This window comes from Geotrypetes seraphini, chromosome 2 (genome assembly GCF_902459505.1).
Source record: "Geotrypetes seraphini chromosome 2, aGeoSer1.1, whole genome shotgun sequence".
Taxonomy (NCBI): domain Eukaryota; kingdom Metazoa; phylum Chordata; class Amphibia; order Gymnophiona; family Dermophiidae; genus Geotrypetes; species Geotrypetes seraphini.
The window spans coordinates 366189063-366216979 of NC_047085.1; the positions used below are offsets into that span (position 1 = coordinate 366189063).

General features: G+C 44.0%; 1 protein-coding gene across 3 annotated transcripts in view; it reads left to right on the plus strand.

The window, feature by feature from the left end:
* BBS9 (Bardet-Biedl syndrome 9) overlaps window positions 1-27917 on the plus strand; it is a 434574-nt gene that overhangs the window by 159542 nt on the left and 247115 nt on the right. For all 3 annotated transcript variants that reach the window (XM_033930592.1, XM_033930593.1, XM_033930591.1), the window contains exons 10-12: window positions 10972-11153; window positions 22437-22513; window positions 24899-24952. In XM_033930592.1, the coding sequence (XP_033786483.1) occupies window positions 10972-11153; window positions 22437-22513; window positions 24899-24952 (313 nt within the window). The remainder of the gene's footprint in view (window positions 1-10971; window positions 11154-22436; window positions 22514-24898; window positions 24953-27917) is intronic.

Consider the following 27917-nt stretch of genomic DNA (forward strand, 5'->3'; position numbering starts at 1 on the left):
TTACTGAATATATAGTCTCTCTCTCTCTTGATGTTTGCCCCTTCTTTTTTGTTAAAATAATTACTAAATGACAGAACTAATTTTGTTAATTGTATTTTGGCTGATGGTTATTACCCAGAGTCACTTGGCAAAATCATATTGACTGCCATCTCTAACTCTGAAGGGGCTGATTTGACAACTACTGCAAATTTTCAAGCCATGGATTGCTAAGCTGTTTGATACTATAGTGACAGTGTTTACATTATACAGAGTTCGGGTTTAGACCTCTACATAGTACAGTGTTTTGTTTATGAGCAAAGGTTATTCAGTACTTCTGTTACAGTTTAGTGTTTTGGCTGATTTTGTTACAATCGATCTGTCAAAGACATGTGAACTGGGTTGGCCTGGGGCAGTCATTAACAGGTTTACTGGTTTCCTTAAGAAAATAAATTATTGTATTTGAAAACATATAAAATTGGCCTTTTCATGCTTATAAATTTGTAGAGTCCTTCAGAGATTGCCTCTTACCTTGCGTTAGCAAACATTGGTATATATAGGGCTCTTTTTAGTAAGGTGCGCTAGCATTTTTAGTGCACGCACAAAATTACCGCGCAGTACGCTTTTAGAATAACGCCAGCTCAATGCTGGCATTAAGGTCTAGCGCATGCAGAAATTTAGCGCACGCTATTTCGTGCGTTAAGGCCCTAACGCACCTTAGTAAAAGGTGCCCATAATCTTTCATATGAAGATTTTATTGTGCTCATTCCCGATTTGAATACTTTTCAGAATCATAAAATAAGACAAAACAATCTATTGTGTTTTAAAGCTTAATAAAAACTAAGGTCCCCTTTTACAAAGCTGCGGTAGTGATTCCTGCACATCAGATGCGACTCATCGGGACTTGCTACTGTGGATTTGTAAAAGAGGTTCTAAAGTCCTGAGGTTCAGCTTCCTTCTGTAGACATCCCATCAAATACTGTATTCAGGTCAGGGGAGTCTTAATATATAGTCATGTGAAAAAATTAGAACATCCCATAAAATATTCAGTTCTTTCTTAAAAAATGTTCACGTATCGATGTCATTTTTTTTTTTAATCTCTGGAAAAGAAAGTGATGTAATTGCAGGTAAACAACAAATTTTTTTCCTAGATTTACTCTCGAAACAAAAGATATCCACAAAAATATGTATTCTAACTGTGTGTGATTTGAGCCACTTTAAGTGGGTATGTCCTAATTTATTCCCGTTAGAATATACATTTTTGTGGATATCTTTTGTTTTATGAGTAAATAAGGAAAATTTTTGTTGTTTACCTGCAATTACATCACTTTCTTTTCCAGAGATTAAAAAAAAAAAAATGACATCGATATGTGAACATTTCTTAAGAACGAACTGAATAATTCATGGGGTGTCTTAATTTTTTTCACATGACTGTAACTGAAAGATTTACTAAAGTTTTAGGAATGATATTTGACTCTAGTTTATTTTTTGAGTGTCGGGTAAATAATTTGGTCAAGAAAATATTTTTCAGAATAAACAATTATGATCTACTAGGTCCTTCCTTTTTTGAAGTAATTCATTTTAGAATGATTGTTTAGGCCAGGGGTGCCCACACTTTTTGGGCTTGCGAGCTACTTTTAAAATGACCAAGTCAAAATGATCTACCAACAATAAAATAAAAAAAAAAACACAACGCACACTGTACGCATAGAAAATGTTAATTATCATTCCTATTCCAGGGTTTTTCAAAGAGGTCAAAGCAGATGACTCTATGCACTATCACCTCAGTAACAACCATACAAAAATAGACAAATATACCCCCCTCTCTTTTTACTAAACCACAATAGCAGTTTTTAGAGCGCAGGGAGCTGCACTGAATGCCCAGCGCTGCTCTCGACGCTCATAGGCTCCCTGCGTTAAAAAACTCTATTGCGGTTTAGTAAAAGGGGACCTTAGTGTAAAATATAGACAGCAGATATAAATTCAGACACATTTTGATCACTAAATTTAAAATAAAATCATTTTTCCTACCTTGTCTGGTGATTTCATGAGTCTCTGGTTGCACTTTCTTCTTCTGACTGTGCATCCAATCTTTCTTCCCTTCTTTTAGCCTGTATGCTTCCTCTCCTCCAGACCTCGTTCCCTCCTCCAACTTTTCTTTCCTCTCTCCCTGCCCTTTCTTTCTCTCTGCCTCCCTTTCTTTTTTTTCTGTTTCTCTTCTTTCCTTCTGTCTCCCTGCCTGCCCTTTTTCTTTCTTTCTCCCTGCCCTCCCCCAAGCCACTGCCATTGGGGACCAGGACCCAAACCGCCACCAATAACAGGCCCCAAACCGCCACCAATAACAGGCCCGAAAGCCGCCGCCGCCCCAAGCTCTCCCTGCTTCGGCCGACCAGCATTCCTCTCCCCGACGTCAATTCTGCCGTCGGGGAGAGGAAGGCTGATTGGCCCAAGATCGCGATCGACCTATTGGGGGAAATGCTGCCGGGTCCTGACTTCGCGGAAACAGAAAGTAGGCAGGACCCGGCAGCAAGAAGAGCAAATGCTTCACTAACCTGTCTCCCGCCTTAGCCCATAGCGAACGCTTGCTTCAGGGCTCTCAACATGTGCGTGCCGACTTCCCTTCTCCCCCCCCCCACCGGACATAACTTCCGGTTTCAGAGGGAAGAGAAGGGAAGCCGGCACGCACACGTTAGAACCATGGAGCATAAGTTCGCTACGGGCTGAAATCTCCAAGCCGTTTTTTTTTTAATGTTCAGCAGCGGCGACAGCAGCAGATGACAGCTGGGCGGACTGCCCAGCTAAAAGGCCCTAGAGAGAACACTGGAGAGGAAGGCTGATCGGCCCGGTAGATCAGGACAGCAACACGAGTCTATCATGGAGCCCGGGATGGGCTCCGCGATTGACTCGCGTTGCCTTCCTGAGCTACTGGTCGATTGCGATCGACGTGTTGGGCACCCCTGGTTTAGGCTATAATTCTTTCATAGTTTGATTATAGCAATTTGCTTTATTTAGGTATTTCTTCTAAAGTTTTCTATCAGCTTCAGTTATTGCAGAATACAGCTACCAAATTGCTTTTTGGCTTGCAGAAATAACAGTTACAATATTACTGATTCAACTTCATTAGCAGAACTATTGGATGTAGTAGGCTATAAGGCCCCGATTCTGTATAGGATGCCTGGGAGAGGCATCCTACACAGAATTGGGCCTACGCCCACCTAAAATAAATCCGATTCTGTAACTGACGTCCATGTTACAGATGCCGGTTACAGAACTGGGTTACTGTAGATGCGGCTGCTACATTTATCGCAGCAAGGGATCTCCCTTCCGCGATAGATATAGCGGCCTCGGCAGCCTGTCCTCCCTGACGATTGCCGGCAGGAGGGTGCCCAACCCCTCCTACCAGAAGAAGACCCCCTGCTGATCGCTGGCAGAAGGGTGCCCAATCCCTCCTGCCGAAGGATACCCCCTTCCGGACTCCCCCGCCCTCACCCCTACCCGGACCTACCCCACTAACCTTTCAATGTTGGCCGGCCGGCCAGGTCTTCGTACTGTCCAGCTGGCAGGTCCGCCTTGTCGAAATGAGGCGGGCCCAGCCTTTTCTGGCCCAGCCCCGATAAGCCTAAGGCCTGATTGGCCCAGGCTCCTAGAGAGGCTGGGTGGCTTTCCGGCAGGAGGGGTTGGACACCTTCCTGCCGGCGATCGGGAGTGGGGGGTATTCTTCCAGCAGGAGAGGTTGGGCACTCTCCTGTCGGTGATCGTCGGGAGGTGGGGAGACAGGCGGCCACTATACCTATCGTGGCAGGGAGATCCCTTGCCTTGATAAGTATAGCCACCGCGTCTACTTTGCTGACCTACATTGTAAGTGTCTCCCGCTCTACTAGGGAGACGCATAGGGCCGCTTAGGTTCGCCTAAGGCTGCCACCTAGCCTTAGGCGGTCTTGCGGGCCTCCCTAGGCTCCCGGAGGCGCCTTCAATATAGGTGGCCTGCCTGGGGAGCATTTTTTTTAAAAAAAATGCGCATCCCGATTGGCTGATTAGACAGCTGTAGGTCGCCTACAGCTGTCTACAATCGGGATGCACTTTGCAGAATCTGGGCCTAAATGTTTAATATAAATAAGTAAATTAGCTCCCATTACAAGCAAATTTGTTTTAAAATGGCTTTTATTGTATTTCAAATTTTACAAGGATTTTGCTTTGAATATTGTCCTCAATTAATTTATATACTCAATGAAAAGGAACTCATCATGGCTTTTCAGTTCATTCATTCTGAACTATCCTTCCACTAAGCATATCTGCTTTAAAAGGTTATGGGAAAGATCTTTCACTGCAAAATCTGTATTGACTTTCCAGTTCAAATAAGAATACTATCTTCCTATTTGCTTTTCTGAAAATGCTTAAACTTATCTGTTTCGGAAACATTTGTTGACTTGAGCATACATTTGATAAATTTTTATGCAGTGATGTTTGTAGTTCTCAACTGCTTGAATTGATTGGTTTTTATTTCAGGGTGCTTTAAACCCTTGAGGATTAGGCAGGCTATAAATTTCCGTAAGAGCATAAGAAATCCAAATACTAGCAAAATTCCATGTTGCCAATCCCAGGACAAGCAGTGGCTTCCCCATATCTGTCTTCAGGATAGAAGAAAATAATTTTTTATTTAGGAAAAAACTTACAGCCTCTTTTACAAAGCTGCACTAACGGCCCCAAAGCCCATAGAAATTTATATTTGATGCAGAATACTCAGTAGAATTAGACCTAAGTATAAAGAGAAACTCTCCACATATGGCCATTCGCTGGCACTATTTTCAAGTGCTGCTTTTTAGAATGGTTCCACAGATGTGTTTGTTCTTGGGAGGATGAGGAGTAGCAGATAGTTCCAAATTAATTTAAGCAAAGGGTCCAGATTTTTCTGTTACTGAAATTATTCGAACAGTCAGAGATTACCAAAACATTTTAATTGCTTGGAGTATCATAAGCTATTTGTTTTGTAAAAGTAGATATGCAGGAAATTTAATGTTATATTATTACTACTCAGAATTCAATAAAAGAGAGATTTTCAAATTGCTGCCATATGTGTGTAGGAGTTGCTCTGTGGAGGAGAGTTATTTTAGATTCCAGAGTAATTTGTTTCATATTTCAAGTGCTTTATAATTCAAATGTTCCATTGAATTCAGTGTGATTTTTGACTGTAATTTAAATTGAGAATATACAATACACTTTTCACAAGTAATTGAAACTGCAGATTGCTTTAAGCATGCCAAATAAAGTTCTAGATTTATCAGGGATACGTATGAGTTCAGTAGTGATGACTGTAGTGATGCTGCTTGTTTTAATTTGTAGGAAATAAGATATTTAACATTCCATTTTTTTCCTTCTGCCTTCCAGTGAATAGGATTTTATTATTTTTGAAGACTGAATATTTAAAATGAGTGAGGCGCTTTCCATTCCTGGTGCAAGGCCCAGTTAATATTGTGCACTTACATAAGCTGGATGTTCCCACATGATATGAGAAAATTGCAGTTGTGATTGTTTTTGCTTGATTTATATATATATATATATATAATTTTACAATTAAGGCAATGCCAGGAGAGAGCCAAGTAGGTGTCAACATAGTAGACTCTGTACTCTGACTCTGTTATCTGCAGTGTTTTCTAGCTTCATTTTTTCTTTTTTCTTACTTTTCTGAATGATAGTCAAGGTACCTTCTCCTCCCCCTCACCAAGTTATGTTGGCCATAAGATTGGTCTTTGCACCTTTCCCTTCACCTCCACAATTCTTAAAACAGGCCTTCCTCCATCCTTCCTTTTCCAATCCCGCTACAACTCCACTTATTATCTACTTCCCTCCTGCTGGCCGAGGAACTAATCTGACCCTCTCCTTCCTTCTTTCCCGCCTACTCCGGACTTTCTGATTTCCTGGATTTTTACCCTTTGCCTCGTCTCCAATGTTAATTCATATTCCCACCCCTCTCTGTTTTTGTTATGGCCCGCCCTCTCTCCTTAACTTCCCCCATTATTCGGGCGCATTTCCTGATGCTGGAGGCCGTGCGGCTTGGGCTGGGTTCTGGCAGTGCTGCTGTCACTCTGGGCTCCATGCTGCTGAGGGCTGGGTGGCGAGGACCGGTAGAAGCAGTAGTGTTGGGCCTGGTCAGGCTGGTGCTCCTCCATGGATGGGCATGTTCCGAGAAGGCGGGTTCCGGGGCATAGACTGTATGGTTCGGGGCCGTTTCTCCCCCACCCTGTGCCCCGCCCGCAGCGCAGCTCCCCTCAGCAACCTCAAGGGCTGGGCCTCCAACATGTGCAAGATGGCTCTTGCCCGCCTATTCCGCGCCCGTCTCGGCAGCAGGGGCCCTCGGTTACCGAGGTCGGCCTCCCCAGCAAGGCATCAGGTCAGTATGGCAGCGAAGATGAATTCTTTCGGGGTAGGAACATTGCCGAGGAAACAGGCACGGGAACATGGGGATTGAAATGCGCATGTGCGCTAAGGGTATTATTATAGTGGATAACATTCTTGAATAACGCTTATGCACTATACATGAATACAAAATAAACAATCCCCTCCCCGGATATGTATGTAGAATATGAAATCTTTAATATGGTAGGTACACAGTATTATTAAAGTTGTTTAACATAAGAATGTAATGGACCCCAGATTCCTATAAATCTTTGTGATTCATTTATTTTTTTCTGTAAGCATTTTCTCATTTCAGTAATATAGACATAGGGTCTCCCACCAAAACAGCATATTTAACCTAACCCATTGTGACTTTCAAAGGAAACTACATACGTAGGTTGTTTCTTCCAAGTACCCATTGGTTTTGCATTTTTTTGTCTACAAACAAAAATTTGCTAGACAGTGTTGGGTGTAGTTTTGTAAATCATCTCTTGGTACTTTGATTCCTACATAGCCCCTGAGAGTACCTTCCCTCAGCTGGCCTAAAATTAAGTGCACTGTGAAAGTCTGCATACTTGTAGCTGGCCTGAGTGAAAGCAGTTTTACAGCAAGCCAGTCTACCTGAGTATCTTTTGAAAACTGTCCTCCTGTTGGATCCCTGAATTAGCATGGTAGGCTTAAATTATACTGTTCTACTTAATGTTGTTGGTTCTGTGTGAAAATAACATATTTAGTACACATAACTGATAGTAACATGCCTTATGTATAAATCTTCTATGGTTCATTGTTTTAAAAATCCTATGCACAGTTTTCAGTGCAATCCCCTTAAGCAACCAACCCCCCACTTTTACAAAACCGTGCTAGCACTTCTCCCGACTAGAGAGTTGCGCGAGGACAGAAATCCCACCCATCCCTGCCAGGATCCTCTCCGTCCCCACCCATCCCCGTCAGGATCCTCTCCGTCCCCACCCATCCCCGCAAGGAATTACCTCCATCCCTGCCCGTCCCCATAAAAAGCAGCAATTTCTTCTGACAGGATCATCAATTCCACAGTTTCTTTTGTGTTTGCGCTGCTGTTTTCCTTGTGGAATCTCTTTGGTGGAACCCTTTTTTTGTTTTCTGTTCAGGTAATTAACTTATAAACCCCCTCTTTTACTAAGGCTGACATGTCCATTATATTATATGGACGAACCCTGCTTTCAAAGCCTTCCATCCCTGTGGGAGTCCCGATGGCTAGAGGGGGGTCCCCGTGGGAGTCCCGTGGGTTGGGGGGATTCCCGTGGGACTCCCGCGGACCCGAGGGATTCCCGCAATCCCCGTTCCCGTGCAGACCTCTACTCCCAACGCTCATAGGAACTCTTTGAGTGTTTGGAGCAGCGCAGAGCATTCAGAGCGCCGGCCAGCACTAAAAACCGCTATTGTGGTTTTGTAAAAGGGGGAGGGGGGGGGGGGCAAATTATCTCACACTTACAACATTGTTTTAATTTGTCTGTAACACAGCTAATGAAAATCACACATAGTGCCTGATCCAAATTTTTCCTATAGGAGGATTCTTATATCAATGATATGGAGCTCCTTTTATTTTTTTGTTTTACTTTTTAAACTAAAATTTTTCAGTGTATACTATTTTAAAATAATTTGAGACTTATGTGAAATGTAAAATATTTAATGTAATAAAGGGCCTGTACAATACAGAAGTCAAAATCTTTTTGCTTTGCTATGCAAGGGTTAGTAATCAAAGCCATTAGGATTTCCAAAGCAGTTTGCAATCTCATGGCTACAAAGTACCTGTAGTTCCTGTTAAACTGCTCCTTCAGATTGACTTCACGGTTTAATATATTTTATTTTGTTTATATGCTGCTTATTATACTAAGGGCTCCTTTTACAAAGGTGCGCTAGCGATTTTAGCGCATGATAGCTGAAAAATTACCGCCTGCTTAAAAGGAGGCGGTAGCGACTAGTGCGTGCGGCATTTTAGCATGCGCTAAAACCGATAGCGCGCCTTTGTAAAAGGAGCCCTAAGTGGTTTGCAATAAAACCTATAGAAAAACATGGAATATAGAAACATCATAAACAAGTTCTTTTGCCTGTTCAAAAGTTACAAATATTTATTAATATACTAGTCTTTAAGCCCATTACATTAACGGGTGCTAGAATAGATGTGTGTGTCTGTCTTTCTTTCTTTCTCTCTCTCCCCTGGGCCTGTCTGTCTATGTTTATTTGTTTCTCTCTCCTTGGACACTGGCTGTCTCTCCTTGGATGCTGGCTGTCTGTCTTCCTTTCTGTCTGTCTCTATGGCCTCTTGTGTGTTATTCTTCGTGTCTGTGTCCTTGTGTCCAGCACACCTTTCCCCCCAAAGTAGCCCCTTTCCCTCTCCTTGACTGTCTTTCCATGGCCCCCTTCTGTCTCCCCCCCCCCCACCGAGCAAAGCTGTCTGCCCCACAGCACACCTCTCCAATAAAAGCAGTCCCCTATATCTGCAGCACCTACACGACACCCTTCAGCCAATCGTGAGTGCTCAGAGCGTGAGAGGGAGCAGGGCCTAGGTGTATTTGGCGCGGCGGGGGAGGCCCCGACTTCCCCAGCTGCAGCTTCTTCGGCATTTATGAGGAAGGAGAGGTTGGGCCGACTCTCCACAGGGGCTTTGGGGACAGTCTTCTGCGGCTCGAAGCTCTCCTCCCGGCAGCCACTGCCAGCAGCGCTCCGCACTGCCTTCCTCCCGCCGCCCAGAGTAGATGTCTGTATGTCTGTTTTTTTTTTATTTGTCTCTCTCTCCTTGGACGCTGTCTTCTGTCATTCTTTGTGTCTGTGTCTCTCCCTGGTCCCCTGTCTGTCCGTCTTTCTGTCTCCCTGTCCCCCCTGCTTGCCAAAGCAGCCCCCTTTCCCTCTCCCCCTGTTTTGCAATGCCTACCTGCTCCATGTCCCCCTTCTGTTCCTCCCCAACCTGATTGCTGTCTGCCCCCAGCACACCTCTCCCCCCAAAGCAGCCCCCTTTCCCTCTCCCCCTGTTCTGCAATGCCTACCTGCTCCATGGCCCCTTTCTGTTTCCTCCCTCCCCCCCCATGATTGCTGTCTTCACTCAGCATAACCCTCCCACCAAAACAGCCCCCTTTCCTGCCTGCTCCATGGCCCTTCTTTTTCCTTTTCCCCTCCCTCCATCCATGGTTCCTGCCACCGCTGCCGCTCCTGTTCAAAGCGGCCTGCTCAGGTTCGCGGCCGGCTGTAGCGAACCTCGCAGGCCGCTATCCACCTCAGTAGCTTGTTCCCTCTGACGCGATCGCGTCAGAGGGATCGTGTTACCATGTGGAGAGCGGCCTGCGAGGTTCGTTACAGCCGGTCGCAAACCTCAGCAGGCCGCTTTGAACAGGAGCAGTAGTGGTTGTTGCGGGAAGAGGGGGGAGTCGGCGATGTGCAGGCCGCTGTGAACAGGAGCGGCAGCGGCGGCAGGACCATGAGCCCTCCTCCCGTCATCCGCCGCCAGCGCTGCTCCTGTCGCCCGATGCACCTAACTTGCGCATACGCCTCAAGCCGCGGCCACGGACGGACACAGCACACATGAGGTCCCCACAGGAGATGAGGCGCCGCTGCTGACAGCCAAGGTAGGTGCTGGGAAGAAGGCTGGGGACTCACGCATGCGCACTCCTGCGACCACAGACCTACAGCGCACGGAACACGCAAATAGGAGTGCGCATGCGCAAGTTATTTAAAACCCTACACGGAGACAGCCCATCATACTTGAACAATCGCGTCATCCAAGCACCCACTACCAGACACAGAAAAACGCACTCCCCATTCATACCCCCCCCAATCAAGGAAGTAAAAAGGACAAAACTACATGACGGCCTCCTAGCCACTCAAGCCGCAAGGCTGGACAACCAGATCTCCAACCTTTTGATGACCACCCCAGACTATAGGACGTTCAGAAAAGAAATAAAAACCACACTTTTCAAGAAATTCCTGAAGCAGCAATAACATCACGACCTCTTTGTAACTCTAAAACTGACATCTGATCTACCCATCACTGCACTAATAATAACAAAAGAACCTCCACTATGACCACTTATTAATTCTTTTACAAACCACCTCACCCTCAACAACCCGTTAAATGTTTAAAAGATCTACAACTTACCTCTCTAGCTAATCATTGTAACTCTGTTTTGTATTTAAATTAACCTTTTGTAATCCGCCTTGAACTGCAAGGTAATGGCGGAATAGAAATCCCTAATGTAATGTAATTATATAGGATACTGTCATTGCTGTGTCTTCGTCTTTATATTGTTGAATTGTTCTCATACTAAAGTTTAAAATACATATTTACTTATTTTGTAATCATAGTTTTATTACTATGATTAATTCTTTCAAATTATAGACTTCAGTAAAAAGTAAATCCTTCACCTTCTTTTTAAATACAGTAATATCTGCCAATAACCTTAAAGTGAGAGACGTCTGATTCCGCATGACATAACTAGCCTGATGTTGCACTGAAATAATTTTATGCTTAGTCTTTGTCTTATGCTGCAATGCATTATTTTTACTGACCTTTTTTTTTATGACATAACATCTTTGCGAAAGAAAAACAAATGTTTGTTTTTACTTTTTCAGGAATTTAAAGGGTGTTATTGTCACACTTAGTGACAGCGGGCATCTTCAGTGCTCCTATTTTGGCACAGATCCATCTCTTTTCCAAGCCCCAAAAATTGAATCGCGAGAGATAAACTATGAAGAGTTGGATGTAGAAATGAAAGAGCTTCAGAAAATTATCAAGGAGGCTTCAAAAATACAAGGTACTCCATATTCTTTCTGCACTTTCACCAGTGTCACGATTTTTCTTAATTGTTCTTGCAGTGTTAATATTTATAACGTTTTGAGCTGCAGTATGTTATGTTTTCAGGTAAATCTTTTCATGGTATTGTTTTAGTAATTAATATGATCAGATGAAGATGTGTACAGTGATGATTCAGAATGGTAGTGCTCAGCCATGAAACACTTTGGCCTGGATTCTGTAAACTGCGTCACGATTGTATATATAATATATTATGTTTGTCATGCTATGTTTTATCATACTTTGTTAACCATGTTTTGCCATCTCTGTCAGACAATGTCCTGACATGCCATGTTTGCCATCACCTTGTATAAATACGCTTGACTATGTATATAAACTTACCCGTTCTGAGCTCTCCTAGGAGGATGGAATATAAAACCAAATGGAAGATCAATTATTCAAAAAATAAATTTTATCTATTTTTAAAATATAGAGTACATATTTTAAGAAAGTGTTGCTTTCTGAAAATTACTGAATTACAAAAATATTAATGGGTCAATTCTAGAAGTGATTTAAGAGGGCAGAAGAGGCTCCTGCCCAGTTAAATCACTTGGTGCTGTCTATCTGCTGATAATTCAGCAACACTTAACCAGACAGTGATGCTGAATATCAGTAGTAACTTTTGTTATTATCAATCGTGTTTGTTCAGCCACTTTAAATACCAAAAAAACCCCTTGATATAGGCCTAAATGGATGGAAGACTTCATAGTACATCTTTACCTTTACCTTAATACTCTATGGGGCTCATAATCAAAACAAACACGTCTAAAAACACACCCAAGCCGGCACTTGGACGAACCAAAAGACAGGTCGTCCAAGTGCCAATAAGCAAACCGATTTTCTGGACGTGTCAAGGGGCCTTTTAGACCTCTGAATCCCGCTGTGCGCTCATAGCTAAAAGGGGTGTATCTGGAGTAGTTAGGATGGATGTGGGCCAACCTAGACTGAGTGTTTGAGACTCATGACAGCAGAGAGCTGGTGCTCTTCTTTGTAAGGTTTGGGAATTTAGGTAGGTGCACTCTCATAGAGGGTCAAGGGAAGAGGTGGGTTTTTATTGCCTTCCTGAAGTTCAGTAGACCCTTCTAATGATCTTATATGGGTAGGTAGCTTGTTCCAGAGGTGCGATAGGTAGTGCATATAATGCAGTCTAAAGGTGGAGGGTGTTCCCGAGGGTGTGCATAATCGGTTTTCTTCTTGTGAGTGGATAGGTTGATTCGGGGTGTAGGGTAGTAGTTTGGTGGCTAAATAGGCCAGTACCATGTCATGGAAGAGTTTGTAGGCCATTATTAGGCCTTTGAATATACAGTAAAACCTTGGATTGCAAGTAACTTGGTTTGCAAGTGTTTTGCAAGACAAGCAAAACATATTAAATTTTAACTTGATATACAAGCAATGTCTTGCAATACAAGTACTTAGAGTATACCTGTACACATACCACAACTGAGCCGATGGTTCTTCTCTCTCTGACACTGCAGGAGTGTAATCACTGTTCTAAATGAGCGAGGTCTTGCAATGCAAGTACGTGTAGTATTCTATATTAAAGTTTTTAGGTTGTGGAACGAATCATCTGCATTTCCATTATTTCCTAAGGGGAAATTCGCTTTGATATACAAGTGCTTTGGATTACAAGCATGTTTCTGGAACAAATTATGCTCCCAAACCAAGGTTTGACTGTACATTGTTTGTCAATCGGCAGCCAGTGTGGCATTGGTGTGATTGGGTCTCATATGTGAAGATTCTTTAGGAGTTGGAAGGTGGCATTTTGTACTTGTTGTAGTTGATGGGTGTTTTTTGTAATGAGCCCATTAAGGAGTATGTTGCAATAGTCCATATGGGAGAGGACAAAAGCATGTACCGTAGTAGTTCCATTGAGGAAGGAGTCCATTTCCTATTATGTGCAAGAATCTGAACTTGATGCATTTAACACAGAATTTTGCCTTGCACCAAGCCTAGATTTATTGTAGGTTGTGCGTTGTTACCATTAGTGTGCAGTACCTGTTCTGAGTTAACATGTTAACTTTGCCTTAGCCCGTTAGTGCATTCTATCTATACACTAGCAGGCTAATGCTTCAGTGCCCGCTTTCCGCCTAAGCCAGAAAAATGCATATGTGTTGTATTAACGTGTAATAACAGTCAAGGAAAGGTAGCCAATATGGTAGAATAGTGGGATAAGATGTTTTTAAAAAAATATGTAAGTCAGGGTTGCCCAAAAGGTTGATTGCGATCGACCAGTATATTGCAAGGGCAACACGAGTTGATTGCGGAGTCCATCCCGGACTCCACGATAGACTCGCTGCCTGGCTGGCCCAGAACTTCCTCTCCAATGTCAGAATTGATGTCAGGGGGGAGGCTTGTGGGCCCAGGGCGGGTCTGGCTTTTGCGGTGTTGGGGAAGCAGGGAGAAATCAGTGGTAGTGGCTTAAATCGGCGGTGGTGGCTTGGGAGGCAGGGACAGAGAAAGAAAGAAAGGGGGGCAGAAAGACAGAAAGAAAGAAGGGGGCAGGGAGAGAGGGAGAGAAAGAAAGAAAGGAAGGGAGGGGGTAGGGAGAGAGGAAGAAAAAGTTGGGGGAGGGAATGAAGTGTGTTGGGTGGCAGGGGGCAGGCAGGAAGAGAGGAAGAAAAAGTTGGACTCATGGAGGGACTGAAGGATGTTGGGGAATGGAATGAGGTCTAGAGGAGAGGAAGCATGCAGGTGGAAGAAAGAAAGATTGGATGCACAGTCAGAAGGAAATGCAATCAGAGACTCATGAAATCACCAGACAACAAAGATAGGAAAAATTATTTTATTTTAAATTTAGTGATCAAAATGTGACCTTTTTGAGAATTTATATTTGCTGTCTATATTTTGCACTAAGGCCCCCTTTTACTAAAGCGCAATAGCGTTTTTAGCACAGGGAGCCTATGAGCGTCAGGAGCAGCGTGGGGCATTCAGCGCAGCTCCCTCCCCAGAAAACCGCTATCTCGGTTTAGTAAAAGGGGAGGGAGTATATTTGTCTATTTTTGAATAGTTGTTACTGAGGTGACATTGCATATTTTAAAGTCATCTGCCTTGACCTCTTTGAAAAAACCCCCGAATATAAATTATAATTAACATTTTCTCTGCGTACAGTGGGCTTTGTGTTTTTTAAAATTTTATTGTTGGTAGATCATTTTGACTTGGTCATTTTAAAAGTAAGCTCGCAAGCCAAAAAAGTGTGGGCTCCCCTGATGTAAGTGAAAGGAATATGTGTCAAAATGGCATAGTGAAGCTCAAAGGTGAAGGGGACAAATATGCAGAAACTGATAAGGGTAAGGCTGAACTGCTGAACAATTATTTATGTTCTGTGTTCATGGATGAAAGACCGGGGGTAGGATCATAAATAACAAAAACAAATGGAAATGGATGTGTGGTTGATCGGGAGACATTTTCAGAAGACTGTGTTTGTGAGGATCTAGCTAAATTAAAAATAGACAAAGTGAAGGGACCTGATGAGATGCATCCAAGAGTACTCAAAGAATTCAGAGATGTTCTGGCGGCTCTATTGCCTCATTTTTTCAATGCTTTCTTAGAGTCTGGTGTAGTCCTGGGGGACTGGAGAAGGGCTGATGTGGTACCTCTGCACAAAAACGGAAGGAGGGGCAAGGCAGGATTAATTCTTCGGTGGGCCTTAGGCACACAAGTACACTGAGCCTCTTGGCTCCACCCATCCATGGCCCTCCCCTTCTCCCCACGATTCCTACTTGCAAACTCACAGTATCTGGGTCAACTGCAGACAGCATATAGCAACCACTGCCTGAGGCCTTTTGAAGAATGCGAGTTTGGCTGCACTGAATAATGAAGAAGGCAGGAGGAAGCAAGTACTTGGACGTCTGGAGCTGGACCAAGAGGCAGGTACACTGATGACATTTGAGCAGGCAGTGCATCTGGTCCCCCTGAACTCTTTGGGCCCAAGGCATGTACCTACTTGGCCTACCCTTTAATTCTGCCCTGAGGAAAAGGATGGGAATTACAGGCCGGTTAGTCTGACCTTGGTAGTGAGTAAACTAATGGAAAACCTTAAGCAGAGGATAGTGAGATTGCTAGAATCAATGGACTGCAAGACCCAAGATAGCATGATTGATTTCTTTGATTGGGTGGCCAAACAGCTGGATATGGAAGGGGCACCAGACGTAGTAGTTTATTTGGACTTCAGCAAAGCTTGTGACATGTTGCTGCATAGGCGATTGATAAATAAACTGAGTGCATTCAGAATGGGTCAAAAAGTCCTCAGGGATTCTCAGACCCAACTTCCATCAGCATAGCGTGCAAATTTCCTTTCTTCAGCAGCGCTCAAAAACTCCTCACAACATAGCTTTCAAATCAGCGACAGAGCTAAAAAAGCTCCAATAAGATCTTGTTTCACCTATGCTGATGGAAGTTGGGTCTGAGAATCCCTGAGGAAACCAAATGAATGTTGGTGAAACAAGATCTTGTTGGATCTTTTTTTGCTCTGTCGCTGATTTGGAAGCTATGCTGTGAGGAGTTTTTGAGTGCCGCTGAAGAGAGGAAATTTGCATAACGTCAGCGTGGTTCCAGCAGTAGCAGTGTTCTCTGGCGCCAGAGCTAAGTTATCTTTGCTTATATCTTTTTCTGCTTTATAAAATGAAACTTTAAAAATAGGAAAAGTTGATTTACTGTGTACAGTAGTGGGGGGTTTCTTCTATAGATCTTCATACATTGTTTTGTGGATGAGTTTTTTTTGCCAATTACAATAATAGCGCCAGCTATAAACCATTAATGATTGCTGCGTGATAAAAGTTTTCTTGAGGCTTTTTCTCCACCCATTTTTGAATTTAATCTTCTGATGAGTGATATTCTTATAATTATTTTGATTTAAAAGTTTCTATCATATCTCCCCTCTCCCGTCTTTCTTCCAAAGTATACATATTGAGATCTTTAAGTCTATCCTCATTTGCCTTATGACGAAGACCACACACCATTTTAGTAGCCTTCCTCTGAACTGACTCTATACTGTTTATATATTTTTGAAGGTGCAGTCTCCAGAATTGTATACACAGTGGTGTACCTCGGGGGGGGCGGGCCGCCCCGGGTGCCAGCCCTAAGGGGGTGTTCCCGGCCTTGCCGTTCAGTCCCCTGCCACCCCCGAAGGACCGCTCGCCCCACTGACCTTCCTGCACCACCTGTGAAGCAGCCCGCAGCAGGATCGCGAAGTCAGCGTCAGCATCCCTGCGCTGCTTCCTGCGCCGTGATCCCGCCCCATCTCTGACGTCAGAGGAGGGGCGGGACCGTGGCGCAGGAAGCAGCGCAGGGATCGCTGACGCTGACTTCGCGATCCTGCTGCGGCTGCTTCATAGGTGGTGCGGGGAGGCCAGGGGGGCGAGCGGTCCTTCGGGGTGGGTCGGGGCATCAGGCCTTCAGGGTGGGGCGGGCGGGCAGGCAAGCAGGCTTTCAAGGGGGAGGGGGTGACAGGCAGGCAGGCAGGCCTTCAAGGGGGGACAGGCCTTCGGGGGGGGTGCAGACCTTCAAGGGGTGCAGGCAGGCCTTCAGGGGGGTGCAGGCCTTTGGGGGGGTGCAGACCTTCAAGGGGGTGCAGGCCTTCAAGGGGGGGAACAGGCCTTCAAGGGGGGAAAGGGGGGGGACAGGCCTACAAGGGGGGGGACAGGCCTACAAGGGGGGGGGACAGGCCTACAAGGGGGGGGACAGGCCTTCAAGGGAGGGTGCAGGCCTTCAAGGGGGGTGCAGGCCTTCAAGGGGGAGACAGGCCTTCAAGGGGGGGAAAGGCAGGCAGGCAGGCCTTAAAGGGGGGACAGGCCTACAAGGGGGGGTTCAGGCCTTCAAGGGGGGGTGCAGGCCTTCAAGGGGGGTGCAGGCCTTCAAGGGGGAGACAGGCCTTCAAGGGGGGGAAAGGCAGGCAGGCCTTAAAGGGGGGACAGGCCTACAAGGGGGGGTCAGGCCTACAAGGGGGTGGGACAGGCCTTCAAGGGGGGGGACAGGCCTTCAAGGGGGGACAGGCCTTCGGGGGGGTGCAGACCTTCAAGGGAGTGCAGGCCTTCGGGGGGGGGGGTGCAGTCCTTCAAGGGGGTGCAGGCCTTCAAGGGGGGGAAAGGCAGGCAGGCAGGCCTTCAAGGGGGGGACAGGCCTACAAGGGGGGGAGAAGCTACAAGGGGGTGGTACAAGCCTTCAAGTGAGGGACAGGCCTTCGGGGGGGGGTGCAGACCTTCAAGGGAGTGCAGGCCTTCGAGGGGGGTGGTGCAGGCCTTCAAAGGGGTGCAAGCCTTCAAGGGGGGACAGGCCTTCAAGGGGGGAAAGGCAGGCAGGCCTTCAAGGGGGGACAGGCCTACAAGGGGGGGGGGAGAAGCTACAAGGGGGTGGGACAGGCCTTCAAGTGGGGGACAGGCCTTCGGGGGGGTGCAGGCCTTCGGGGGGTGCAGACCTTCAAGGGGGGGACAGGCAGGCAGGCCTTCAAGGGGGGGACAGGCCTACAAGGGGAAGGGACAGGCCTTCAAGGGGGGTGCAGGCCTTCAAGGTGGGACAGGCAGACCTTTAAGGGGGGACAGGCCTTTGGGGGGGGGACCATGATTTAGAAGTACACGGAGGGAAGGGGGTGTTCAAAGAGACATGCATATGCCAAACTTTGGGGGGGGAAGAAATAATGGGTCTGAAAATAGAGGAGAGGGAGAGAGATGATGGACCATGGGATTTAGGGAGGGAAGGAACAGAAAGGGAGAGAAATTGGACACAAGGGATGGTGTGGAGGAGGGATAGAGATACTGGATAGGAGGGTAATTAGGAAAAGAAAGGGAGAGATGGTGGACTCTGGGATGGTGGGGAAGGAGGGAGAGATGCCGGATGAAAGGGTATTTAAGAAAAGGTGGATCTGTGGAGGGAGATGAAAAAAAGGAAAGATACCAGACTTCCTGGGAAGGGAAGGGAAATGGAAAGGGAGGACAGAGTTGGCAGATGGATGGTTAGCATGCAGAAAGAAGGAGACCCTGGCAAGCAAGTTATCAGAAGAAAACCAGAGCCTTGGACCAACAAGATTTGAAATATAACCAGCCAACAAAAGGTAGAAAAATTAATTTTATTTTCTGTTTTGTGATTATAACATGTCAGATTTGAAATGTGTATCCTGCCAGAGCTGGTGTTGGACTGCAAACGTGAGCTAGGATTTAACAGAAAGAGGAAAAGTCCTTTTTGTTTCTTTATTTTATTTACACCACAGCGCCAGTGTGGTTAGGAGAAGCCAAAGGGGGTGAAAAAGCTATAAAACCCACCAGGAGTTTTGAAAAAAATCACCCAACTGGGCAGGAAAATCGAATTGAAAAACCAATTCAATAGGGCTGAATCGAATCAAAATTTTTTTTTCCTGTATCTGGCAGCATTAGTTTGCGCTACTGTCTTAGACTTTAGGACCTGGGATTGGGGAGAGATGGCATCCTCAGTACTTTATAATGCAAGTGAAACGAGGATTTGGTCAGACTTTTGAAGGGTCTGCAGAAAAAAAATATTGTATAGGCCGGGGACATGAGACAGCAGGAAATGGGAACTTTTCTTCCTTCTATTTTTGTGAATGGAAAGGCTGAGGATGTCAGAGAGGTCAGTTAAAATATGTGCTTTATAAGAAAATATAATAATGTGTTTTATAAAGTTTATAGCATAGCTGGCCTACCCAGTGAGGTGTTCCTAGTGGTGATGGTGGCAGCGTGTCAATGTGTTGAGAGGAAGAGGTGGTCTGGGAAATTCTGCTGAGCAAACTCCGGGCCCATTTCCACCCCCCAGTTAGTCCACTCCACTCAACTGATTCACACACTGAGTGGGTCTTTGGGTGTTGTTTTGGGATCTCTTCCAGTGGTTTATCTCCTTCTGGTCCAAGGAAGGAAACTTTGTTATCCTTAGCATTGACCTACAGAATATGTTTGTAACAGCGCTGCTTGTGTGGCATTAGGCTATGTAGTGATCGAAAGAAAAAAACAGACCTTTGCACATTTTTGCACTATATGGTGGGTGTATGAGGAGATTCACATTTCCTGCACAGCTAAGTCCATGTGAAGTTACCTTGTGCTGTATTTGACATCTAGCAAGGTCTCTGTTTGAAAGGAAAGATCTAAACTTAAAAATGAAGTGGCCAGAAGTTATGGTAAAAGCAGATAGTGTAGCTGGTTTTAAGAAAGATTTGGACAAATTCCTGGAGGAAAAGTCCATAATCTGTTATTAAGACATGGGGGAAGTGTCTGCTTGCCCTGGATCGGTAGCATGGAATGTTGCTACTCTTTGGGTTTTGACCAGGTATTAGTGTCCTGGATTGGCTACCATGAGAATGGGCTACTGGGCATGATGGACCATTGGTCTGACCCAGTTAGGCTATTCTTATGTTATGTTCTCATCTGTAGGGGCCTTTGTTTTCACTTCTTATTTTAATGTATTTTTTTTCTGGGAACTTATCAGTGTTTTTTATAATGGGAACAAAAATGGAAGAGAATTAATGTGTGTGGAATGGAGGGGTAACTAATTTCTTCAGCTAAATAATTCAATCCACTTCAAACAGACATAGGAGAACTTGTGCACCATTCACACACCCTCCAACCAAAAACGTCAAAAGAAAAAAACTGTTCGACAACCTCCTAGCCATTCGAGCTGCAACACTCGACCCCCAACTCTACAACCAATTGATATCAACCACAGACTGCAAAACCTTCAAAAAGAAATAAAAACCCTTCTATTCAAAAAACACATAAAACCGAACTAACACAATCAGAACTGTCCCAAGCATCACCTGCAACTACTCCATATGTACTTCTAATGTCATGACAATTTAGACATAATTTATGTTATGTTATGTTTGGAATAATGGTTACATATATGAGGTTCAATAAAAGAAAGTTTTCACTGCCTGTTTCTATTCTGACCATTTATTCCATTTCATGGTTATTGCAAAAAAAAAAAAAAAAAAAAAAATTTTTACATGGGGGGGGGGGGGGGGGCAAAAAATGATGGGCCCCGGGTGCCACATACCCTAGGTACGCCACTGTGTATACAATATTCTAAATGAGGTCTCACCAGAGTCTTTCATAGGGGCATCAATACTTCCTTTTTCCTACTGGCCATACCTCTCCCTATACAACCTAGCATCTTTCTAGCTTTCACAATCACCTTTTCAACCTGTTTGGCTACCTTAAGATCATCACATACTTTCACACCTAAGTCCTGCACCTCTTTATCTGCCATCATGTTTCTATGTTTGTAACTTCTTAACTGTGCATTAACCATGCATCAAGTGTTTACTGCCCTTTAGGCATTTTATTAAATCCTTTGCATTCACTAGACCAGTGTTTTTCAACCTTTTTTGGGCAAAGGCACACTTGTTTCATGAAAAAAATCACGAGGCACACCACCATTAGAAAAAGTTAAAAAATTTAACTGTGCCTATATTGACTATATATAAATATATAGGAATCAAATAAACACAAAGAAAGTATTTTATAATGCTGCCACCACCACTGGGGAATAGACTGCCACTGCCGCCATCGGGAACAGGCCGGCACCGAGTTCTCCCTGCTTCTCTTCCCCGCAGGGCCGACCAACTCTCGCCACCCGTCGTCAATTCTAACGTCGGAGAGGACTTCTAGGCCAGCCAGGCAGCGATTGGCTGGCCCAGAACGTCCTCTCCGACATCAGAATTGACGCGAGTGGCGAGAGTTGGCCGGCCCCACAGGGAAAAGCAGGGAGAACTTGGCGCCGGCCTGTTCCCGATGGCGGCGGTGGCACTCAAGTGGCTAAAGAGCCGCAGTTTGCCGGCCTAGGGACAACACTGGAGGGTGGCCAGCTGTGCACCCCCTTGGGACGTAAACCCGGGGTGGGGCAGACCGCCCCCCCCACCCTGGTATTCCACTATCTGTACCTCACTCCCTCCCTATGACCAAAAATTCTTTCTTCTATTCCCCGTGTACACAACCATCTCTTTCCCTCCCTTCCTCTCTCCAAAGTCCATGCCTTCTGTGTCCAAACACTCATTCCCTCCCCCACCTCAGCATCTCTTTCCCTCCCTTCCTCTCTCCCAAGTCCATTTCTTCTGTGTCCAAAAACGCATTCCCTCCCCCACCTCAGCATCTCTTTCCCTCCCTTCCTCTCTCCCAAGTTCATGCCTTGTGTCCAAAACGCACTCCCTCCCCCCTTTTGTGTTCCGTGTTTGCCTCCCAGCCCATCTTTGCAACTTTCTCAGCAAAACGAAGCTCAAGCCGCGAGGCTTGTCTTCTGCTTCCTGCCTGCCCTGCCGCGCACAAATAGCCGAACGGATGTATTCTCCGACGTCAGCGCTGACGTCGGAGGGCAGGCTTTGCTTAAGCCCTCCCTCCGACGTCAGCGCTGACATTGGGGAACGCTTGCGATCGGCTATATGTTAGCTGCAGGGCAGGCAGGAACAGAATGCGAGCCTCGCGGCTCGAGATGTATTGAACTCCGCGGGTCCCCCGTCCAGCTCTCTCCTGTCCACGTGGGGCGGACCGCCCCTCTCCCTAGACTGGTGGTACTGCCCTGATGGCGGCCCTGACCGTACGGTACACCAGGCAACATCTCGCGGCACACTAGTGTGCCGCGGAACAGCGGTTGAAAAACACTGCACTAGACATTCTGTATAGAAATGTTGCATTCTGCTGTATGAAAATTTCTTAGATAGAAAAAATCACTCTATGGACCTGTTCAAAGGGTAAAGTTAATTGAATGATGTAACACAGTTCACCAAAACTTGCTCAGAATCAAGGAGGGGAAAACTGGGGCAAGCCCCAGAAAAACCACCTCACAGCCCAATCATCGCATGAAGGGTAAACGGTATCATTATATCATTCCATATATGCTTGTAAGTTGAAAAAATAAGCACTATAATGATTGAATAGATTTTAAAGTCCAAGAACTAAGCAAACTTAACTCTTGGACTTTAAAATCTATTCAATCATTATAGTGCTTATTTTTTCAACTTACAAGCATATATGGAATGATATAATGATACCGTTTACCCTTCATGCGATGATTGGGCTGTGAGGTGGTTTTTCTGGGGCTTGCCCCAGTTTTCCCCTCCTTGATTCTGAGCAAGTTTTGGTGAACTGTGTTACATCATTCAATTAACTTTACCCTTTGAACAGGTCCATAGAGTGATTTTTTCTATCTAATACATGTACCTTTTCACTCTTGTTACATTGTGTGTAACTTGTCCCCAATTTCTATATTTGACTAGAGTATGAAAATTTCTAGCTGTCAAGTTTTGTTTTTGCAGATATTTTGCCAAAGACTGAGAAAGAAGATGACTTAACAGTAATTGCAACGGTCTCCCCTGATCTGGACACAGTTTCAGTATGTATAAGTACATCTTTGGGTAATAGTTATCATGTTATTTGATTGCTAAGTCATGTCCTTTGGTTCTAACATCAATCCTGAGGGTGACATTCAAAAACAAGTGTGCAGCTGATGTCAGCACCAACCATAGAAATGCTTGTTTTTAAAAATTGCTGACAAGTTATATATAACTTGTCCACTTTCACCAAAAACATGGGTGCTAGGCTGTTGATTTGGGGTGGGGTAGAATTGCTAAAATCTGTAACCCTCATATGGTATAAGGATTTTCTCATGGTATAATAATAATCTCAATATTGACCGCTTATGTTAAATAATTGATTTTTATTACTCAACATTTCAGGAAAAACACCATCATTTCAAAATTCATGAAGATTCAATATAACAGCATTTGAAATTAGATAAGAACAAAAACATTTTTAAATAGATATACTGTATTTTGTTTCTTGTGCATCAAATTTGGGAATATTGGGGTGAAATGATCTTAAACCCATGTTTTCTTTGGGCATGCTAAATAGAAATCTGGTTATACCAGAATGCTTTTGCATGTTAATTTTGTGAGGAATGGGTTAGCATATTTATATAGGAAAGAGATGAATGATACTAACAGAACCTTGGAAAAACAAGCAAGGGTCAGGGTTTCAAAAGAACATCATGTAAGAGTTACAACTGGGATGCTGAGATTTTTCTATAAGAAAAAGGATTATATTATATAAGATTATATAAAATAATCCAAAAGGATTATATGTGATTAGAAATGGTATCAAGATTTGGTTATTTCTCAACATTAAGATTAATAGTTAGGACAGAAGTGTTTCATTATTTGGTAAAGTGGTCCTGTTTTAAATATTTATGTTGTAAATTGTTTTAATACAGGTCTCTCTCCATATTTGTGGGTTTAGCATTTGTGACTTCAGTTATTCACGAGAGTAGGGAGCTGAACAGGGAGGTGGTAGAGGCACAGCACTGGAGATTTTTCCCATTGAGGCGCCAAGGAACAAAGCCAGATGTTTCTCCTACGGGGAGGGGCAGAGAGTCCAGAGGGCAACTGCAGGGAGGCGGTGGAGGCACAACACGAGTTCCAGCAAGAACTAGAGAACTAAAATTGCTTCTTTTTCTGGTTGCGGGTATCAGGGACGAAGGCAGAAGAAAAAGGTTTCACAGCTTGGTGAACATTCTGAAGAGGGACATTTTCAGAGCATGCTGCTCCTGTGTACGTGCACATGCACCTTCTTTCTTCTCTGCCTGCTTTGACTTTGCTAGAGACTATAGGGAGCAGGGAGAGATTCAAAATGCTGCATTGAAAATGGAGGGAAAGCTATTTGTGAATTTATGGTATTCACAAGGGGGCTGTGCACCTAACCCCTACGAATATGGAGGGAGACCTGTGTTAGATATGATTAAATAGTTATATTTACTGTTAAGATATTTAATTATTGGTACTGGAATGTATGCATTATATTTCCATATTTTTGTAAGTCACATTTGAGTTTTTGGGATGATGTGATTCACAAATTAAAATAACTTAGGATTGTAAATTGATTAAAAATTTTCAATCACAAGATTAATTGCATAAAATGCACCCTCATATTTCCTCATATAAAGTGCAATATATAGTTAACAGATGTAAAGTCTCAAAATTGACACATTTCAGTTCAGTTATCCCACAGAAAGATGGTATTTTAAATCCCATTACCCCTCTTTACTAAACTAAAAATAAGATTATTTATCTTACCTTTGTTGTCTGGTGATTTTATCTTTCTAATCATCTCATTCTGCATCTCTGGTTCTGCTTCCCTGTGCTCTAAACTCTATTTCCAGGGTCTCCTGTCTATTCACTCTTTTTCTTATTTCTCTTCTTCACATCCCACCCTTTATCCATATTTCACAATCAAACCCTGCGCTACATGGAAAATATTAATGCAAGCTCTATGTAGACGTTAGCGTCTAGCGTGCCCGGCATTGAGGCACGCGTTAAAACCGCTATCGCAGCTTAGTTAAAGGAGCCCTAAGTGAAGAGGTGATTAAATGAAGATATGCTTTCCTAAATGTATTTTATGAAAGGTGTTGAAAATTAGATTTTCTTTAAATATCTAATCAGAAGTGTCCATGCAGTTATGCACAGTAGTTTAATAAGATGTATTAACTACCATTTAGTTTATACATGCTGTATCACAATCATTTCTTTTTCTAATAAATTCATAATGGTATTTTCCCCTTTGAACAAAGGGGAATTGGAAATCTATTTTGTATCTTTCAGTCTGTCATTGCAATGATTAAGTTCTTTCTTGAACTGTATGATAGGAAGTTAATACTGCAGTAATTGTGCTTGCCTCTGATTGTGTAAGACTACATTCACTTTGTTTTCATCTTGTTCTTTTATAGCAAGCCATTGACAGTGAGATAGGAGCTGAAGCTGTCCCTTCCATCACAGTAAAGGTATTGTACCTAAATCAAAGTGTAGTGCTTTGACTATACAGTGGAATATCTTCATATGATGGCAGATATTTTCATAGATTCCTGCCAAATATATGTTCACTTATGTTGGCCTTTTCTTTTGGTATGACATGGACTTAGTAGTCCAAAATTGTAAATTAAAAAAATAATATTCATTTCTAGACTGGGAAGAGTTTTGCAACACTCATTTAAAATATAGTGGTTTAAAGCAGCGTTCTTCGACCTTTTGACACCTATGGACCGGCGGAAATAAAATAATTATTTTGTGGACCGGCACCGGTTCACGGACCGGCATTTGAAGAACACTGGGCTAAGTCCTGCCCATCTCCACCCAATCTCCGCCCCAGACCCCGCCCCCATAATAGTACTAATTGTAACACCATTTTTTCCATTCATTTTTCATATATACACACACACACACAATATAATCGTATTAACAACACATAATGGTTAACCACAAAATTAAAATACACAAAGCACACTGTATACTTTTCAACATTCATTCCTACCAGAAAACAGATAACCCCATGCAAATGCAGGACCAAAAACTAAAAGTACTAATATTTACAAATAAACCCTAAGATGCAAGACTCTGCAAGCAGCACAACCCCAGAGGAAAAGAAACAAATGCATTTCTTCCTAACAGACAGCAGATGTAAATCAATCACTAAATAAAAAAATAAAGCATTCCCCCTACCGTTGTTGTCTCTCTCCCTCCATGATGTGCCTTGCCTTCTGGCCTGCTCCCCGGTGTTATCTTCGGGCCGGTCCACGGTGTGATCAACGTGGCATCTTCGGGCTGGCTCCCCGAGTGCTGCATTGCACAAAGCTGTGGGGAGTGGCTCCTCGCGCCTCATCTGGAAGCCTTCCCTTTGACGTTGCGACATCAGAGAGAAGGATTCTGGTTCAGGCGCAGGATGCGCATAGGAGCCTTTTCCCACGACTTTGTGCACTGCAGCACTTAAGGAGCCGGCCCGAAGACGCCACATTGATCACTGCGTGGACCGGCGGCTGCAGAACACCGTCTTAGGCCTGATGGAGGTGCCAGCCCTGTGGACTGGCAGAAAATTTCTACGGACCAGCGGTTGAAGAACACTGGTTTAAAGCATGACTGTTGAGAAACTTGTTAAAAATAGTCCTTTTACTTGACTGTCTAATAACTTGTAGGTAATTTCCATCCAGCTTATGGACTAAAGAGGCATTTAGCAGATACTCATTTCATTAGACACAACCTTCTAACCACTCAATAATATGAGGGTCAATTGAAAAGTTTCTGGCCTGACCAAGCAAGAGCAAGATTAGCATCACAATTCTTTAGCTGTCCAGCAGATGGCATTGACAAACATCTACAGCTAGATTTTCAGATCAATCTGATATCTAGTTTTCTTATCAGCCTTTTGAAATGAACAGCTATTCCACTTTATTTAAAAATGGACAAAATTGAGTATTGTACTTTGATAAAATTTTTTCATTTTAAGGGAAAATCATTTACCGAAACTAAATCTGAGGTGCAGTGTATGCAGATGTGTTTCTTTCATTTTCAATGGTGAAAGCATGGGCTACTGAGTTTAAACGTGGCCGGACAAGCATTATTGATGAAGAACAATCTGGATATCCAAAAACAGTAACAATTGATGAAATGGTTGATAAAGTTCACCAAATTGTGATGGAAGATTGCCAATTGACTCTAAATGCTGGCATTTCATTAGAATGTGTATACACCATTCTACATAAATATTTAAGCATAAGGAAGTTGAGTGTGCAACAGGTATGACATTTGCTAACCGTCGACTAAAAATGAGTTTGATTGGACGTTTCAAAAATATGTTTTGAGCATTTTAAGCACAATGATAATAACTTCTTGTGGCATTTTGCGACTGTGGATGAGACTTGGGTTCATCAATATAGGATAAGCAGCATAAAATCTGTTTTACTCTTTTGGGATCTTGACTTGTGACCTGGATCTGCCACTGTAAGAAACAGGATACTAAGCTTGATGGTCCTTGGGTCTGTCCCAGTATGGCAACTCTTATGTTCTTAAAAGTTTGAAAATGTTATCTGTCAAAATGTGACAGCTATGTCTGTACATGTGGGAAGGTTAGACTGATGGCAGAAGGCCTTGAGGAGAGGTAAGATTTGAGCGATAAGAGTGTATGGGTATGGAAGAGAAGGTGAATGTCGGTGGGGAAAGGGGGGAGAGAAAGCTAATAGATGGTAATGTGAGGGAGGGGGGTAAGTTCTCCATATGATTTAAACTCTAGTCTCTTGATCCACGGAAAATAGGTGTTAGATGGGAGTAGTTCAACATCAAGAGGTTTTTTTAAGCCAATGAGGTGCAACCTATCCTTGAAAACTGGGGAAATCCCGGAGGACTGGAAAATAGCAAATGTTACACCTGTCTTTAAAAAGGGATCGAGGGGTGACTCGGGGAACTACAGGCCGGTAAGCTTGATTTCAGTTCCGGGCAAGATAGTAGAAGCGCTGATAAAAGACAGCATCTGTGAGCACATAGAAAAAAATGGACAGATGAAAGCGAGCCAGCATGGCTTCTGCAAGGGAAGATCATGCCAAACAAATTTACTGCACTTCTTTGAAGGGATAAACAGCCAGATGGATAAAGGGGAACCCATAGACATCATTTATCTCGACTTCCAAAAAGCCTTTGACAAGGTACCCCATGAGCGGCTACTTAGGAAACTGTGGAACCACGGGGTGGAAGGGGACGTATACAGATGGATTAAACAGGCAGAAAGCAAAGGGTTGGAATGAAGGGCCACTACTCGGACTGGAGGAGGGTCACGAGCGGTGTTCTGCAGGGGTCGGTGCTCGGACCGCTGATGTTCAATGTTTTTATAAATGACCTAGAAACAGGGATGAAGTGTGAAGTTATAAAGTTTGCGGATGACACTAAACTCTGTAGCAGGGTTAGAACCGCGGAGGAATGTGA